Source organism: Dunckerocampus dactyliophorus, chromosome 15 (assembly GCF_027744805.1).
Source record: "Dunckerocampus dactyliophorus isolate RoL2022-P2 chromosome 15, RoL_Ddac_1.1, whole genome shotgun sequence".
Classification (NCBI taxonomy): Eukaryota; Metazoa; Chordata; class Actinopteri; order Syngnathiformes; family Syngnathidae; genus Dunckerocampus; species Dunckerocampus dactyliophorus.
The window spans coordinates 22,934,325-22,953,795 of NC_072833.1; the positions used below are offsets into that span (position 1 = coordinate 22,934,325).

The window sequence follows — 19,471 nt, forward strand, 5'->3', positions numbered from 1 at the left end:
AAAATCTGCAATAATTTGTCAAGAATAAAGTCAAAATTTAAAAAAAATTTGTAAACTAACAAGAAAAAGTTGTAATTTTACGAGAATAACGTTGTAATATTGTGTGGAATAATAACGTCATTATAGGAGCATAAAGTTGAAATATCAAGTCGTAATGTAATTTTTAAAAAACGAAACAAATAAAGTTTTAATTTTGGGGAAAACAGAGGTTGCAGAAAAAGTCAAAATATTATGAGGATAAAGTAAAAATATGGAAATAAACTCATAATTACAAGAAGAAAATCTACAAGAAAAAAAATTTGAAATAGTTTTTAGAAATTCAAAATCAAGTCAAAATATTATAAGAAGAAAATTTACAAAGATTGTTTAAGAGAAAGTCTGGATTTTTCACCTATATCACAAAGCTGAGGTGCAGTTTTTTCTTGAAATACATATAACTTTTAAGCATCTAATTAAATATCAAAGTGGCCCTTGCATCCTTTCGTTTTTCATTATGTGGCCCGCGCTGGGAAAAAGCTTGGACACCCCTGCCATACAGTGTGATTTCAATTTCTCACAAATTGTTGTCCTTGTTGTCCTTGTCCTTTTGGATGGTTGGACATGTCCATGCTCATCCAACCCACTGACTGCTGCCATTAGCAAGCCAATAGAACACACATTAAAATCATTGAAGGTTCCACTGCATTGATGAGCCCTCGTCAACTTTCAAACAAAAGGGGGCAGGGGGTGAATCCTCCTCACGCCCTCCCACCCTCAGGGAGGTGTGACTAACTGCCCCGCAACCACCCCCACCATTCCTCATACAAATGAAGAGGGTACTATGCCACTAAAGGTTGCAAAAGATGCCCGGAGACACGCTGCTATCTTCTTCTTGTGTAAACCCTGGAGGAGGTCATGAGGGCAGCCTCTCACTCATGTCTCTCTTTGCTCTCTTTCAGTCGGCCGCTTCCTCTGACGGCGGTAAGTAACAATTTAACTCCAGTTCTTCTTAAGTAAATTGTTATTCAGCCATTATCTGCCAACTACGACTAGCTGTTGCTGTTCTTGTACGCCCACTAAATAGCTAGCTCTCCAACAAAATCTTTTACTAACACCTTTTGTCTTCTTAACTGCGTCCACAAGCTCTGCTGTTCCTGTTCGGCTCTAAATTACACTTTTGTAAACCAAAAAATATATATAAGAAGATGACCAACTGGCTAGCACAGGGGTGGCCCACACTTTTTCAGCCTGTGAGCTCATTTAAAAATGACCAAGTCCCAAAGATCTAACCTCCTACTATAAACATAGAGATATTTAGTATATTTATAAATATGAGTGTTTCAGCATGCAAGTTACAAGTCAAGATGACCTATCTCTTACTATAATATAACATATATATATATATATATATATATACTGTATGTGTGTGTACAATCTAACCGGTAAACTTTTGAAACGACTGTACTAAAAAGTAATGGTTAGTATTTCACATTCACAGTTTCAAAGCTTACAGGTTATCGAAACAGTTGATATCATTCAATAATTCACAATTCAACTTAATTCCTCAAACGTTGTGTATGTAGCCTACATAACCTGAGTAATATGTCAGTCAAAATAGCTATGTAGCGTTCATTAGACTCACGCTTCATGTATTACGTCCAGTTAGCGATCAAACATTACAGATATACCACAAATTAAAATGATTATGCAAAAAGAACATGTTGAGCAAATAAAAGTCTATATTTGTCACAATTCAAAGTCAAATTTTGTAAATACTTTTGTTTGGCCCGAATAAAACGATCGGCGTTCATGGCTTTCACGCACTGCTGTCTGGAATGCGCGTACATGTCTGTGGTGCAAACGCAGTCTCAGAGAAGTGAGCGACAATTTGGAGTCATTGTGTGGTTATGATAGGCTAGGCTATACATTCAATGGTAGTTAATGTTGCCAAGTGGCTAATATTAGCTTTAGAATGTTAGTACTAGAAAAAACACCTTCGAGCATCAGTTGCCTTCACAAAGTTAAACATTGCTTACTTTATTCTCAATTGTTTGAGTTTTCTGTCACGATTTTTTACTAGACCAGTCAAATGATTAAAATGTTTAATCACATTTTTAAATGAATTAATCATGATTAATCACTACATCTGGAATATGCCAATTTTTACTGTATTTTATGAACAGAAAGTTAATGACAGGACAGGATTATATGTATACAGTGGTGTGAAAACGTTTTGGCCCCCTTCCTGGTTTCTTATTTTTTTGCATGTTTGTCACACTTAAATGTTTCAGCTCATCAAACACATTTAAATATGAGTCAGTGACAGCACAACTGAACACAAAATGCAGTTTTTAAATGAAACTTTTTATTCAGGGAGATAAAAAAATCCAAACCTACATGGCCCTGTGTGGGCCGTATTTCTTAGCATCTCTAGAAAATATCAAAGTGGCCCTTGCATCCTTTCATTGTTCTGTAAAAGTTTGGACATCCCTGACCTAAAATATACTACTCATGTCTGAAAATCAATTTGCCTAACATTAGCCTCTTTAATAGTAGCAGAACATTTGAATCACACGTTAGCCTTGTTATTATAAGAAATGAGGGATTGCGTTCAAAGACGCCTTTGGAGTTTATGCTATAGTACGTCCTTTTTCAAGTGTTGGAAGTCAAGCATTGTTGAGCGGTAATAGTTTTTCATTCATAATTTTCCCGGCTAATTCCAATTATTGAATAAATAGTGGGTGCATTTTTTTAATACATTTACATTGGTGTCATTTTGGCAGATTACAGCGGTGTCCAGTTGCAGGGATGCTGCAGCCACAGCAGCCTGAACAGTAATGGCAGCCTCCCGAGTGGCCATCGGAATCTTCCGGAACAACGCGTAGCCAGCTGGGCCGCCTGCTTCGAGCGCCTCCTCCAGGATCCGGTGGGCGTACGCTACTTTTCGGTATGATCAACGCAGCTTCTTGGGCTACAACGTTTGACCTCTCACCCACACGTCGCCAACATCACATCCAATGATATATTTTCATAAGCAGTAGCGCTCACATAAGTCGTTATTTTTTGTCTTTGCAGGAATTTCTCAAGAAGGAATTTAGTGAGGAGAATATCTTGTTCTGGCAAGCCTGTGAATACTTCAGCCATGTTCCTGCAAATGATAAAAAACAGGTAGGTCCACCACCAGCTTCTTTAACCAGCACCACATACTGGCACATACTGGGGTTGAAAACCAACAGAATGCAGATTGGATTTACAAAAATAAGGGCATCAGAGCAAAATAAGGATTGGTCTGCTTTTTTAGCCAGCACGACAACACCAATTATTTCCTGATTTGTCAAAATCAACAGAATGCACACTGGGATTTCAAAACTAAGTCCATCCCAGGAAAAAGACAATAAATTATTACTTCTTTAGCCGGCACAACAACATCATTTATGTCCAGATTTGTCCTATTTTGAGTAAAAATCAACAAAATGCCATTCAGACTTTCAAAAATAAGCCCATCCCAGCCATAACGCCATAGTCACTTACAGTACTTTTGCCAGCACCACAACATCATTTACAGTATGCTGAAATGTGGCACATTCTGACTCAGAATCAACAGAATGCAGTTCGAATGACCAAAGACAATCCTGTTTTGGCAAAAACAGCCAGCAGCACAACACCATTTACATCCAGATTTGCCACATTTTGTTTTGAAATCAACAGAGCACCATTTAGACTTTCAAAACTAACCCCAACCAAAGCCAGCTGAACGACGCCACTTATGTCCAGATTGGTACATTGTGAGTCAAAATCAACAGAAAAGTCAATTGTGATTTTCAACAATTAGTCCATCCCAGCAATATAAAAAGACAATTTGTCCTCTACTTTAGCCAGCACAACATTACCATTTATGTCCAGATTGGGCACTTTTTATATCAAGTTTAACAGATTGGATTTTCAATAATAAGCCCATCCCCACAAAAAATGATCCTTGTCCAACATGACAACGGCATTTAGCGATTTCCAAATCACTAGTTTTCAGTTGGGATGAACAAAAAGAAGCTGATCCCGTCTAAAAAAATATTTGTACTCTTTAGCCACACCACAACGCCATTTATGTTTGGATTTGGCACATTTACGGTAAAATTCAACAGAGCACAATTTGGATTTCTCAAACCAACTTGTTACATACATATATTATTTTATATTATTATTATATTGTTTACATACATATAGGACACATTTGTCAGAATGCTATTTATAGACTACAGCTCTGCATTTAATACAGTCAGCCCCCACAAACCCACAGATAAGCTCCTCACACTTGGCCTGTCTCCCTCCCTCTGTAACTGGGTGTTTAACTTTCTCACAGGCAGGCCCCAGTCAGTCAGAGTCCACAATCGCACATCCAGCTCAAGAATTGTGAGCAGTGGGACCCCACAGGGGTGTGTGCTGAGTCCACTCCTCTACACGCTCTTCGCCCATGATTGCGTGGCCTCCCACAACACCAGCATCATTAAATTTGCGGATGACACTACAGTCATCGGCCTGATCACTGATGGTGTTGAAACATCATACAGAAGAGAGGTGGCGGACCTCATAGCTTGGTGTCATGATAACAATCTCCATCTCAATACAGATAAAACTGAAGAGATGATCATTGACCCAAGAACAAGGGAAAAGGAGCCGCATAAACCCCTGTTTATTGATGAGACTGAGGTGGAGAGGGTGAAAACCTTCAAGTTCCTTGGCACATACATCAGCGAGGACCTCACCTGGTCTCACAACACCCAACAAGTTATCAAGAAGTCCCAAAGGAGACTGTACTTCCTGAGAAGACTGAGGAAATTTGGCATGTCCACCAAAATCCTCAGTTGCTTCTATAGATGCACTATGGAAAGTGTCCTTACCGCCTCCATCACTGCTTGGTACGGTAACTGTACAACATGTGATAGGAAGGCACTCCAGCGGGTGATCAAGACCTCACAGAACATTGTTGGGGCAGCCCTCCCCTCACTGCAAGACATTTATAAATCTAGAGTCCGACGAAGAAAACACAACCTCATCAAGGACAGCACACAACCACAACACTTATTATTCACACTCCTACCGTCAGGCAGACGCTACAGGAGTTTGAAGTCCAGGACCACAAGGCTGGCAAACAGCTTTTACCCACAGGCCATCAGGTTTCTCAACGAAGCACTCACACACGCCGCACGCAACACACGCACACACTCATAGCACTTTATTTATTTATTTATTTATTTATTTATTTATTTATTCATTGGTATTAATGTCTCTTCTGTTCTTGTTGCTTAATTTATTGGTATTTATGTTTCTTATGTTCTTATTCATTTTCTTGTGTTTTTCTTTTTTTGGGAGAATGAACAGAACAAGAATTTCATTGCATAGCAGAACTACCTGTTTTACTGTGCATATGACAATAAAACTCTTGAGTTGAGTTGAAAGTTGAGTTGAGTATTTACCTAGCCAGCACGGCGCCATTTATGTTCACATTTGGCACATTTTGCGGCCAAAATAATAATACAATCCATATTGTCAAAAAGTACATTTCCTTTTGTTCTTTAGCCAGTACACAATGCCATCTAAATCCAGATTTGGCATATTATGGATCAAAAGCAACAATGTGGTACATAATATATGATGTTTTGAGCTGCATTTCACGGAGCAACGATCAGGCATCACGATTTGTGGTGTCTCTGCTTCTTTTGCCAGCAAAAATCATTGCAATTTTTTTCCGCAGCTTTCCCAGCGAGCCGGAGAAATCTACAACAGCTTCCTGTCCAGCAAGGCCACCATGCCAGTCAACATCGACAGCCAAGCTCAGCTGGCCGACGACGTCCTTACATCACCACGGCCCGACATGTTCAAGACGCAGCAGCTGCAGGTTAGCGACAGACCCATTTAGTCACCATGTAAAAAACAAAACAAAAAAACAACAACATTTAGACATCTGTGTTTAAAGATACAGTATCAACACAAACTAACATACCGTATCTCAGCTTTGTGATATACAGTAGCTGAAAAAGTCCATTATCGTACAGTTATATATTGTATAGCATCAACTTGGCTCTTTTTTCCCATTTTTGCTACTTTTTTTCCCAAACATATAAGCTTTTTTCTTAAATAATCTTCGTAAATTTTCTTCAATATTACGACTTTATTCCCATAATATTTGGACTTTATTCCCTTTATTCCCCAACCTAATTTTCAAAAAATTAGGTTCAACTTTATTTAGTTTTGTTTGTTTCTCTTAATATTATGATTTTTTTTAAAAGTACTTTCTCTTTAATATTTAAACTCCATGTGACTAAAAATTACATTATCGTTCCTCGTCATATTATGAGTTTAATCTCGTAAAATTTCGCCTTTTTTCTCATTAGGAGACACTTTTTTCTCTTTATTTTGACTTTTTTCTCATAAAATTACACCTGTTTTTTCCATATTGTAGGGTGCATTTCAAATTTTTTCTTGTAAATGTTCTTCTTGTAATATTATGACTTTATTCCTAATACTTTGAACTTAGTCCCATGATATTGTAACTTTTCCCCCAACCTTATTTTCGAAAAATTTAAACTTTTTGTTTTGTTTAATTCTCATAATATTGCAACTTAAAAACATCTTTTTACTTTTTCTACTTTATGCTACTAAAATGACATTACATTTCTTCATATTATGTTATTCTCGTAAAATTCCAACTTTTTCTTGTTCGATTGCAACTTTTTTCTTTTGATATTTTGACTTTATTCTTGTGAAATGACTGCAAATTTTTGCGAATTTGCAAAGTCTCAGTTACAGGTGCTATTTTTGTATTTAACACATACACAAGGTACACCATATTATTGGGCGCAGGTATGGTCAAACATACGTAACATGTATGCACGCTAAAACATACCGTGTCGCTCAAAAGTCAGTGAGGAAGTGACGGTGCTTTATTTCTTTGGACAGATTAAGAGCAGAATTCTCATTCAGATGATCAAACCCACTAGAAATCAGGACGGTCATCACTCAACACAACAGTCTCAGTAATGGTGCACAACTAAAAACATCACACAGCAACGCAAAAACAGACAAGACAATACTACTATTTTTGCAGAACAATAACTAACAACTATGTAGCTCAAACATGTAACTTTAAGAGCATTTGCACCAAAACAGTACCGCAAAGCACGCTGGGGAACAGGAAGTGCTCCCAGTGACGCTACAATACGCTAGCATGCATGCTATTGTATGTTTTTAAAAAGCCAGCCGGAGCAACGCTGAGTTCGGTTGTACTTTATTGAAGTATTTAACAATGTACTCACGTTATTTTTTAATCAATCCTCATCCACAAATCCATCAAAGTCCTCATCTTTTGTATCCCAAATGAACAGCGGGGCAAGTTCTCCATCAAACACGCCAGGTTCCCTTTCGTCATTGTCAGAGTCAGTCTCGTTGCCGTGCGGCGCCTCAGAAATGATGCTGGCTTTTGCGAAAGCTCGAACAACAGTGCATCAGACACGTTAGCCCAAGCATCCACAATCCATTCACAAATTGTGGCGTCACTCGGCCAGCACTGCCTCCCAGTCTTAGTGAAGCTGTGTTCACTAGCTGTCATCCATCGCTCCCACACCGCTCACAACTTCACTTTAAACGCCGTGTTTGAACCGATGTCCAGCGTTTGGAGTTCCTTCGTCAAGTCTTCCAGAATGATGTCAAGCTCCGAGTTAATTTGCTGCACTTGGTTTTTCACAGCGGCTGTGTGATGGGCACGCATTGGGTCAGATACACAGGGACAGTGACGCGTGGGAAAAAAACATCTGGTCTCTTTCCGGACACGTCACTCAGCCACTCAGCCACTCAGCCATTTTCTCCTCGTCCTTCCAGCGCTTTTGAATGGTCCGGCTGGAAACTTTTCTTTAGGCAGTGTCTTCCTCTTAAAAATCACCACATGTGGCAGTTTCTGTCCATTACCATGGCAACGAAGCGCACAACAGTAAAAGCCGAATTCTCGTGCCCCGTTGTGTGTATCGCTACCGTGCTGGTCCCCTTCTCTACAGTGTAGTTCACTGGGATGTCGAAAGTGAGCAGCATGTCGTCCATGTTGGTGATGTAGTTGGGCTGGATGTCTGCAATGTTTTAACTGCAGTAGGAGTGTAAGATGGCCAGCTTTCCTTGTAATCCACTGGATGTTGCTGCGCCACGGTAGTCCTTGCCCGGACGGATAGATGGCGCCGTTTCATAAAATATACCTATACTGTATATCTACTGGGGGCGTGCCTTTAGCGTCCTCAGTCACGTCCACCTTTCCTCTATATAAACTGCGTGTCGGCAGGAGACGCTCCCAGTCAGTCGTAAAAGTCACACAGCAACACTTACAGATTTTGGAACTCGGTACACATATAAGGCGCCCCGTCCATTTTGGACAAAATTTAAGACTTTTACGTGCAACTTATGGTCGTGAAAATACGGTCATTTTTCTTGCCAGAGTTCTCAAGTAAAGTAGAGGAATGACGATTATTTGGCGGTTATCTATTTCTTTTGCCAGCAGTTTGTGATTAATTTGTAGATTCTGCACATTTTTGCAGTCAAACTCAACAAACCTGTACAGTATTCATCATTTTTTGTCATATTTCTCTAAATATCATGCAGTATTGACCATTATTTGCCCGTCTATTTCTTTTGCCAGTGTTTTTCAATTTGTGGATTCTGCACATTTTTGTTTCAAAATCAACAAAGCCGAACTATAGCAAACCTTTTTGTGCCAGATTATTGAAATAAAGTGCAGGAATTATGATTATTTGGCATTTGTCTACTTCTTTCTTCAGTTTGTGATTAATTTGTAGATTCTGCACATTTTTGAGTTCAAAATCCAAAAAACCTGTACAGCAGTAATAATTTTTAGTCATACTTACTGAAATAAAGTGCAGTATTGGCTGTAATTTGGTGCATGTCTACTTCCTTTGCCAGCACTTGGCGATTTGTGGATTCTGCACATTTGTGGTTCAAAATCAACAAATAAAGTGCAAGAATGACGGTGTTTGGTGTTTGTCTACTTCTATTGCCAGATTGTTTTTTTATTAATTATTCGGTCAAAATCAACAAAGCTGTGGAGCAGAAATGTTTTTTGACGTTTGGGCCACAATCAACAGTTTATGATGCCACAAATAGCAAATCATTTTTCACATCTTTTTTACATTTTATTTTACAGATCTTCAACCTGATGAAGTTCGACAGTTATTCACGATTCCTCAAGTCATCACTTTATCAGGAGTGTATGCACGCCGAGGTGGACGGCCTACCCTTGCCAGACCCCTACCAGATCCCCTGCAGTCCTGCGCCATCCAAACACAGCGCTAGCTCAGACCGCTCTACCCTTTCCACACCAAAGAAGGTACTTAAATTAAAAAAAAAACTGATCACTTGTTTTGCTATTAGTTTAGCTATTTTAATTAAGGCGGTCTTACCATGCAGGAGGCCAGGAAACAGAGGTCGGGGAGATCGCTTAACGAGGACAGCAGAGATGAAAGCGTGGACAAAAAACGCGGCATCTTCTTTTCGTGGTCCCGCAACCGGAGCTTTGGGAAGGGTCCCAAGAAGAAGGACATTGGAGACATTAACCTCGGTGAGTGTAACATGCAACACAAGCTTTTTTAGCCAGCACAATGACAATATTTTACCCAAAGACTCTATCAACAAAATGCAATGCCACTTTTAAAAATAAGCCCATCACGACAGCAGTACAGCCAAACAGATTTTCTTATTATTTTTCCAGCACAAAAGCACTACTTTCTCTTAGGTGGTGCATGAAAATCAACAAAATGCAATGCCAATGTAATAAAAATAAGTGAATCCGCACGAGCAGTATAGCAAAACTTTTATTTCTGCTTCTTCAGCCAGCACAATGCAATTTTTTACCCTCGATTCTGCACATTTGGGGTCAAAATGAGCAAAACAACTGAAAAAATATATGCCAGCATTATGGGAAATTAAAACTATTTTTCCCTTCATTAGACAGCAAGATTGCACTATTTGCACCCAAATTTAGCATGCTTTATTATTAGGGGTGTCCGATATTGGCTTTTTTGCCGATATCCGATATGTTGATATTGTCCAACTCTCAATTTCTGATACCAATATCAGCCGATACCGATATGTGTAACATCATGTATCTCCTGTTGTGGAATTAACATCTGTTGTGAAGCTAATGGTTACAGCATTAGCAATTAGCTGCTCAACATGGCTGTAAACAACATTGTACAACATCTGAGAAATACTTGCGATTAGGCTTAAACAGTTTTAAAACAGTTTGTTTTAAAAGTCAAGTAGCCATTTACTATACATTTTTTTTGGTCATCAAAAATTCAGGGAAAAAATCCATCCATCCATCTTCTATGCGGCTTATCCTCACTAGGGTTGGGGGTATGCTGGAGCCTATCCCAGCTGACTTTGAGCGAGAGGTGGGGTACAACCTGTACTGGTCGCCAGCCAATGGCAGGGCACATATAGACAAACAACCATTCACATTCACATTCATACCTATGGACAATTTAGTTGCCAATCAACCTAAAATGCATGTTTTTGGAATGTGGGAGGAAACCGGAGTACCCGGAGAAAAACCCACGCACCCACAGGGAGAACATGCAAACTCCACACAGGAATGCCCAATGGAGATTCGAACCCGGATCCTGACTGTGTGGCCAACATGCTAACTGCTCGGCCACCGTGCGGCCCCGAGAAGAAAATCAAGTATCAAAAAATAAAAATCAAGCATAATTTTCATGTAGGCCTAGTACTCTCAGTGCACATTTGGGGTCAAAACGAACAAACTGCAACGCCAACGTAAAAAATATATGCCAACATTACACACAACACCAGTTGTACAGCAAAACTAACACTTTTCTCTTTTTTTTATTTTTTCCTATTTTAACTTTCTTCTCTTTTTTCCTCTCATAATATTATTACTTTATTCCCATAATATTATAAATATTTCTCCAACCTAATTTTCCAAAAATTTGCACTTTTTGTTTTGCTTGTTTTTCATATTATGACTTTTAGAAAAATAATATAGAATAATATAGATTTTTTTAATATTTCAACTTTTTGCGCCAAAATGATGTTATTTTCCTTCATAATATTACTTATTATGAATATAACTTTATTCTTGTGAAATTATGCCTTTTTCTCATAAAATGACAACATTTATCTCTTAATATTTTGACTTGATTCTTGTAAAAATGAGTGATTATATTTTTCCAATTTTTGCCGCAGGCCAATAAACAAAACAGCCGTGGCCTGCAAATGGCCCCCGGGCCGCACTTTGGACACCCCTGCACTTAACAGTGCTTATAACTTGTAAATACTTGAAAATTTCAAGCCTATGACTTCGGACTTGACTCAACCTGTTTTGTCTTGACTGGACTTGGACTTGCATGTCTTTGCTTGGGATTTGACTCGAGATTAAAGACTTACTTCAGACCTGCAAAACTCTGAGTTGCTCCCGCCTTTGGCCAGCACATCAATGCTATTTTTCCCCAGATTCTGCTCTTTTGAGGTCAAAGTCACCAAACTATATTGCATTTTATTGTGTATGTGTGCAGACTATTGGGGTAGCAACGGTCGCCGTGAGTCCCAGGGGTCATTGTCATCTAGCACCAGCTTAGAGATGTCCACTTCCTGCAAGATGGAGGTAAGATTTCACTGTTGCCATGGCAACACACAGCCTGCACTTTCTTCCTCATTCATCAGCCCACTCATTTTATATATATATATATATATTTATACTACAGTATATATATGTGTGTGTGTGTGTGTGTGTGTGGTTTTTGCCTTCCTGGTTTCTGATCATCAAACACATTCAAATATTGGTCAATGACAACACAAATGAACACAAAAAACACAAAACCTACATGTTCCTGTGTGAAAAAGTGATTGCCCCCTAAAGCTAATAACTGGTTGGGCCCCCCTTAGCAGCAACAACTGCAATCAAGCGTTTGTGATAACTTGCAATGAGTCTCTTACAGCGCTGTGCAGGAACTTTGGCCCACTCATCTTTGCAGAATTGTTGTCATTCAGCCACACTGGAGGGTTTTCCAGCATGAAGATCATGCCACAGCATCTCAATAGGATTCAGGACAGGATTTTGACTAGGCCACTCCAAAGTCTTCATTTTGTTTTTCTTCAGCCAGAGGTGGACTTGGTGTGTTTTGGATCATTGTCCTGCTGCAGAACCCAAGTTGCTTTCAGCTTGAGGTCACAAAGTGATGGCCGGACATTCTACTTCAGGATGTTTTGGTAGACAGCAGAATTCATGGTTCCATTTATTACAGCAAGTCTTTCCAGGTCCTGAAGCAGCAAAACCAGGCCCTCACTGTTGGTATGATGTTTTTTTTCTGGAATGTGGCATTACTTTTACACCAGATGTAACACACACCTTCCAAAAAGTTTGACTTTTGTCTCGTCAGACCACAGAGTATTTTTGAGACGAACCTTAGCCTTCTTTTTGTTCAACAGTGGTTTTCGTCTTGGAACTCTCCCATGTAAGCCGTTTTTGCCCAGTGTCTCTCTTATGGTGGAGTCATGAACACTGACCTTAACTGAGGCAAGTGAGGCCTGCAGTTCTTTGGATTTTGTTGTGGGGCCTTTTGTGACCTCTTGGATGAGTCGTCTCTTGGGGTCATTTTGGTTGGCCGGCCACTCTTGCGAAGGTTCACCACTGTTCCATGTTTTTGCCATTTGTGGATAATGGCTCTCACTGTGGTTCACTGGGTGGAGTCCCATAGCTCTAGAAATGGCTTTATAACCGTTTCCACACTGATCGATCTCAGTTACTTTCTTTCTCATTTGTTCCTGAATTTCTTTAGATCTCAGCATGATGTCTAGCTTTTGAGGATCTTTTGGTCTACTTCACTTTGTCAGGCAGGCCCTATTTCAGCGATTTCTTGATTGAGAACAGGTGTGGCCGTAATCAGACTTGGGTGTGGCTAGAGTAGGGTTCGGCAACCTTTGATATCAAAGGAGCCATTTTGCCTTCTCTCCAGTAAAGAGAAATGGTGTGGAGCCGCAAAACATGACACAGCTTATACACTTCTGAAAGTTTTAATCTTTGAAAAATGTTACCTGTTACAACAACAAAAGTGCAGAGTGCATGTGTAGACTTACTTTGAAATAATTTAACCACTGAACTAGTATGTAGGCGTTTTTGAGTTGTGTAAAATGAAAAGAAAATGTAGCCAACTTTAACATAAAAGCCCACCACAGTTCACATATCAGTGCTGTCTGCTCAGTATCATTTATATGACGTGACTCATCACAGGCAATTCAATATGCTTGCACTGAATTCATGTTTGTTGCCATTCTATTGGTCCTGTCCTTGACTGTCTTTGCATGGAGGGGCATTTCTTTCATTTTCTGAATCATTTCTTATTTATTTATTATTATTATTATTATTATATAGATATTTTTATGAACTACTCTTTCATGTATTCTCCATTTGTGAACGGCTTCCTCCCCCTTCCTTTGGCTGTACAGTGCAGCGAGTCAGCTACAGCACCAGCAGCTGTAGCTGAGAGTGGAGCCTTCATAGGTTCATCCATTTCTTGAGTATGTTTGCTCTGCTCAACCTGCCGCAGTAGTTTTTTTTTTTTTTTTTTTTTGAAAATGTCTTTCAACGTTACATTTTCTGTTGTTTGCTAATTTCTCGCCCCATATCAAGCACAGGGGTGGGTAGGCCAGCGTCATTGGCAGTGAAGGCAAAGGAATATATTCATTCAGAATTCAACTCAGGGGGGCAAGCACTTTTTAACACAGGGCCATGTCGTTTTTTTTCTCCATTAATAATAAAAAGTTTCATTTAAAAACTGCATTTTGTGTTCAGTTGTGTTGTCATTGACTGATACGCATTTAAAGTGTACATATTTTTATATATACAGTATATATATATGTTTATTTATTCAATACTCTCCTCACTTTTTCTTAGTCGGATAATCGTCACTCTGTCGGGGCGTGGGAGCGCTCCTCCAAACACTGCAGCGTGATGCTGCCCGACGGCTCGTCCTCGTCCATCGTCCTCCGGCCTGGTGCCTCCATTAGGGACGTCCTCCAAGTTCTGTGTCATGGCATCAACGTCAACATCGCCGCCGTGGATCTTTTCCTGGCGGGAGGGGATAAGGTGAGCCGATCAGTTTAACGCCATTATGCTCCATACTATGTATGTTAGCATCTCATTTGAGAATGTAATCAATAGTTATTTTAAAAATGAAGATGACCATTTACAATGAAAGAAAATAATGTATACATTTGTTATATATAATTTTTTAACCTCAGTACACAACAGTACTGAGTTACTGTATTAGTGTGGCTGTTATCGTTTTTTCCTGTAATATTTTTACATTTATTTATTTGCTCAACTGCAGAGAGTACAAGTCGTGTCATTAAGATACACAACTATACTGTATAACAAAAAAATCATTCACGCAACTATACTGTATAATAATAAAACACAAAAAAATCATTGTAATATATGCATTTTTTATGATATTTTTAAAATATTTGTCTTTATTCAACTGAAGATAGTGTCAAGTTTAACGGTATGGTATAAGAAGCTTTACTTTTTTTTGTAGAAATTCATTTTAACAGTGGTAATAATATATAATAATAATATTTGTTCGCCGATAAATAGAGACTTTATTACATGTAATACCTGTTGTCATATCATTTTTTAAAAACATATTTGTCTTTATTTACTCAAATGCAGGTATAGTGGTAAGGCATTTATTAGAACCCCCCCCCAAGATTTAATGCACAGTGAAAAAATCCACACTGTATTGCAATTAATATATGTAATAAATATTTTCCTATGTACATTTTTTTTCTTTATTTACTCGAATGCAAATGCTTAAAGGTAAGCCGTTAATTCGAAGGAGGCTTTTATTTGTACCAATAAGATATGTAATGATAATAATTATGTAATATTGTAGAAATGTGTTTTTTTACTGCAGGGTGTGTATTGCAGAAATATGTTTTATTACTGCATCCTTTCCCCTAGGATTTTTGAAGTTGTGGTGGTGGGCTGCATGGGAGGGCGGAATGCCGCTGCTGCGTCTGCAATTTTTTTTATTGTGACAAATAAACATTTTTATGATTTACTGATTTTTTTTAATGAACTTATTTATTTAACTTTTTCAACAAACCAGCAGAACATGAAGAACCGAGAAGAAAACTGTTAATTTAATGGTAAAGTTGCTGAGAGCACTTAAAGTAAGAGTCTAAAATGTCAAGCCTCCTTTTGTTACCTGACCTATGCATGTGGCAAGCATGGAACATTTTACAGACAATTTTTAATGCACATGATAATAAGAAATAAAGTGAACGTCAACACAAGACAGGTACCTTTTTCTGGTCACACACACACACACACACACACACACACACAAGTGCCAACAGGGCAGACAGGCGATCCCGGTACATGTTTATCAAAATAAGGCGCAGTGAAACATTTTAATGATATTTGAATTTGTTTTGAAACTAATTCTGGTCAATATGTGTGTAAATAATTTCCTATAAATGTATCTATATAACATATATATCCATTCACACTATATATTACTTAACATTTTTAAAAAATGTTTATTTTGTCGTAGCGGTGCGCCATGATTAAATTACATGCAGCGGAAACCCTGTACTGGTAATATTTAATGAAATTATGTTTTTATATGGATTTTGTATGGTTTGACTTTTGGGGCATAGTTTTCCACTGTATTATTATTATTTATGTTTACATGTGCGTATTGTTTGTCTTTAAAAAGCCTTTAGTGTTGGACCAGGACTGCATGACCCTCAGCTCACGAGATTTGAGACTGGAGAAGAGGACCTTGTTCAGGTTGGAATCATCATTACTACAATTTCTGTTATTGTTATTATTATTATTATTAGTAGTAGTAGTAGTAGTAGTAGTACTATTACATTTATGTTGTGACATGCTGTGCTGTTTTCTAGACTGGACCTGGTTCCCATTAACCGCTCTGTGGGTCTGAAGGCTAAACCCACCAAGCCCGTGACAGAAGTCCTGCGCCCCGTGGTGTCCAAATATGGCCTCCACCTCAGCGACCTGCTGGTGAAAATAGTAAGTGGTTTGCAGGGTGGAGTATCATTAAAGGCTACAATTAACAAGTATTCTGAGTACTACTGTACTGGGAAGCGCTGCGAGTGGAAACACGGATACTTCAAAGGCTTACGTTGTTTTCTTTTATTAAGAGCGGCGAGACGGAGCCTTTGGACTTGGGTGCCCCCATTTCAACTCTGGATGGCCTGAGAGTCGTGTTGGAGCGAGTCGACCCAGCCTCAACCAAAGGTAAGGTGCTAAATTGATTAAATACACGCATTTCCTCAAATGACAAACAAATTATATATTGAAAATATATGATTTTTTTATTCAATATCCCCATACTGTCCAATAAATACAAGGGATGCTCTGATCGATCGGCTACCGATCAATATCCGCCGATTTCCGTATGCTGATAAATGCCTTTCAAAGCCGATCACGCAAAATGACGCATCTCGTATTGAGTTTGCCACAGGCTACGCCAATCCATGCCAGCGTGTTTGATCACTCCCTTAGCAAACGCATCTTTGGTCGACTAGTCTTGCATCTTTGTTTGCACCAGGGGTCGGGCACCTTTGGGGCTAAGAGAGCCATGAAAGCCACATTTTTAAAAATGTATTTCCGTGAGAGCCATATAATATTTTTTTTAAACATTGAATACAACTAAAAGTGTGCATTTTTAAGCAAGACCGCCAATTTTAGAATATAATAAGTCTCTGAATTTGTTTTTAGTAACGTTGTTATACTGAAGCTAGCCAATAATACTTGACAATTACAATTACAATTACAATTAATACGACTTCTGGTGCTGCGTGGTTTTGCACCATACTTTGTATCTTTCTTTCTTTTTGCCATCTTCTTCGTCAAAAGTGTTGGCTCTGCATAATTAGCTAGCTGACTATTTGATTAAAGGAGGGAAGTTTGCTTCCTGACCTCTCAATGACCCGGTAGGCTATGGCATTATTCAACAATAATCGAGTATTGGTGTCTGATGGCTGACACTTGCTCTAAAATGCATAAAATAGTTTTAGATTTTTTATGTCATTTTTAACACTGTGATTGTTGTAATGTTTTACTTTAAAATGTCAGCCCAAACAATGAAAATAAATACATTTTATAGTGTCTAAGAGCCAGATTCAGCTAGTAGGGATGCTATGATGAGGTTTTTATGCTGCTGATACCGATCACATAGATTAAGTGTGAATTTTACAATAAAAACTATAAAAAAACATTCATTTTCATAGCTTATTTCAACCGAAATAAAGCGAATATGTTTGTTTTACCAAAACATTAAGGAAATGCTGGTATCCACAACTCACCACATTGGTGACCGCTGGGCTATATGATGAAGCATAACATTTAGACAAAAACATATTTGAACTACTTTTTCAAAATCACTGGTGAAACTTGGAGGATCAGGCGCCTTCTTGAAGGAGACTTTGGCTGCAAGAGCATCCGGCAGGGCCCCAGGCAGTCGGCAAACCCGTTTTCCTCCACCGCAGACATCGGCGGGTCTCACTCATGAATGGCCACAACAGGAACTTGTGTTATTATTTTTATTATGTTCTTATTGTTGTGCCTGTTGTGAGGTAATTTAATGCAATACTGCAATAACAGCCGTTGTTCAAATCAGGCACTTCGGTGGTGGTCTCAACGAACAATTACTGACACCTAGTGACCAATGTAGAACACTACATTCACAAGTTAGTGGTCTTAATGCCTTACTATACTGTATTTGCACTTTAGTGCGTTTAGCTATTTTTATGCTTGAAAATATGTACATTTTTAATTTTTTTATACTAATCATAGGCCGTAGTCAACCACAATGATTAGTTATTAATTAATTCATGTTTGAAAAACAGCGATGTTCAAACGGTGATGTAGCGAGGGATGGCTGTACAATTAATGTTGTTGTTTCATATATTACTTTGTTATTGCGCTAACACCGTTCTGTTGACATTTGTCCTCCAAAACAGACAACAAATCCAAGCCGTTGAAAAGCCAACCACCAACCAGGAGTCTTTCTGCAACGGTAAGACACGATTGATTTACCCTTTACCTTTCCTGATTGTGGGCCGTATTATTAACATGATTATTAACGCTATTAACAACAAAGCTAATGCTTAATAGTTTCTTTTTCACCCTAACGCTGACTAACCGGAGCAGTCACACAACCACTAGCATTAGCTCCCCCTTTAACAGAGTATATTGTTATTTATTATTGTTGCATCTGCAGGGAGATGAGAGCCCAAAGGACTTTTCATTGAGAGCACCAAGCGGTGCCGACTCAGCATTTCACCAGGAGAAGAGAAAACAGAAAAAGATAAATATAGATGAAGCTGAAGGTAAACTTGATCATTTATTCTTCTTTGCTCTGCTTTTGCTTCATCTCTGGGAACTTTCAAAGAGCTGCTGTCGCTTTTGCTGCATAGAAACCGAAAAATGTCCACCTTCTGAAAACTGCTGTAAAAATGTATATTCACATTTTATCCCACTTCAAACAGAACTGCAGTGGAACCTCGGCTAGCATCCGCCCCGGTTAGCGTAGAAAATTTAGGCCAAACTCATTCCTCAGTTTGCGTACATTCTCGGTTAGAGTACAATATGGCACACGTCTTGTTGTGTTAATAATACACTGCATAAGTGCAACTGTGTACTAAAAGTATTTTTATCACAAAAGTCCTAGTTAGCATCCTTAGCTTGCTAACAAAGTGGCAACCGAAAGTCGCCCTTCGATGATTTCACCAGCAGTTGACTGTCAAAAATGTTAACACAAAAAAAAATGCATAAAAATGTACTTTTACCTTCATTGAAGACACGACTGTTCCCAGACACACAATGTGGTAGCGAGACACCACACGGACACCACCTTCCTGTTTTGTCATGAGTTATTTCTTGAATTCAATAGCGTTTCTCACCTCCTTTATCAAAATGCAGGTACTTGCAACTTCCTTTTGCTCCGTTTTGAGTTGCAGTATTGAGGTGAGAAACACTATTGAATTCAAGGAACTACTTGTGTCAAAACAGGAAGGTGGTGGTGGTTGATCTCGCTGCCACATCGTGTCTTTGGGGACAGTCATGTCAGTAATCACGTCTTCGGTGAAGGTAAAAGTAACCTTAAATGTTGATTTATCCCTTTCATTCATCATTTATACTGTATGTATTTCTATGCATTCCCGATTGTTTTTGATTGATTCGGTTAGTGCCTGTTTCAGTTAGAGTCAGACCTTCTGGAATGAATTAATGACACTAACCAAGGCTCCACTGATGTACGATGCAAACATGGAGTTTTGATGATATTTGGGAAATTTTAACCCTTTAAAGACCAGCATGTTTGCATATCGCAACTACAATTATTGAAAATTAACAATAATTTCAATGAGTATTTATTTATCATCATTATTA

The 19,471-nt window shown here is 38.7% G+C and overlaps 1 protein-coding gene and 1 long non-coding RNA gene across 5 annotated transcripts in view; one reads left to right on the top strand and one right to left on the bottom strand.

The window, feature by feature from the left end:
* LOC129168556 (regulator of G-protein signaling 12-like) overlaps positions 1 to 19,471 on the top strand; it is a 70,146-nt gene that overhangs the window by 32,836 nt on the left and 17,839 nt on the right. For 3 of the 4 annotated variants that reach the window (XM_054754002.1, XM_054754004.1, XM_054754003.1), the window contains 13 exons: positions 939 to 960; positions 2,763 to 2,926; positions 3,055 to 3,147; positions 5,729 to 5,872; positions 9,176 to 9,358; positions 9,439 to 9,589; positions 11,565 to 11,653; positions 13,943 to 14,134; positions 15,771 to 15,844; positions 15,961 to 16,087; positions 16,219 to 16,315; positions 18,043 to 18,098; positions 18,303 to 18,411. In XM_054754002.1, coding sequence (XP_054609977.1) covers positions 939 to 960; positions 2,763 to 2,926; positions 3,055 to 3,147; positions 5,729 to 5,872; positions 9,176 to 9,358; positions 9,439 to 9,589; positions 11,565 to 11,653; positions 13,943 to 14,134; positions 15,771 to 15,844; positions 15,961 to 16,087; positions 16,219 to 16,315; positions 18,043 to 18,098; positions 18,303 to 18,411 — 1,501 coding nt within the window. The remainder of the gene's footprint in view (positions 1 to 938; positions 961 to 2,762; positions 2,927 to 3,054; positions 3,148 to 5,728; positions 5,873 to 9,175; positions 9,359 to 9,438; positions 9,590 to 11,564; positions 11,654 to 13,942; positions 14,135 to 15,770; positions 15,845 to 15,960; positions 16,088 to 16,218; positions 16,316 to 18,042; positions 18,099 to 18,302; positions 18,412 to 19,471) is intronic. The other variant, XM_054754005.1, reaches the window with a different exon arrangement.
* LOC129168562 (uncharacterized) overlaps positions 13,934 to 19,471 on the bottom strand; it is a 96,655-nt gene continuing 91,117 nt past the window's right edge. The window contains exon 5 of the long non-coding RNA XR_008566278.1: positions 13,934 to 14,116. This is a non-coding gene — a long non-coding RNA (uncharacterized LOC129168562). The remainder of the gene's footprint in view (positions 14,117 to 19,471) is intronic.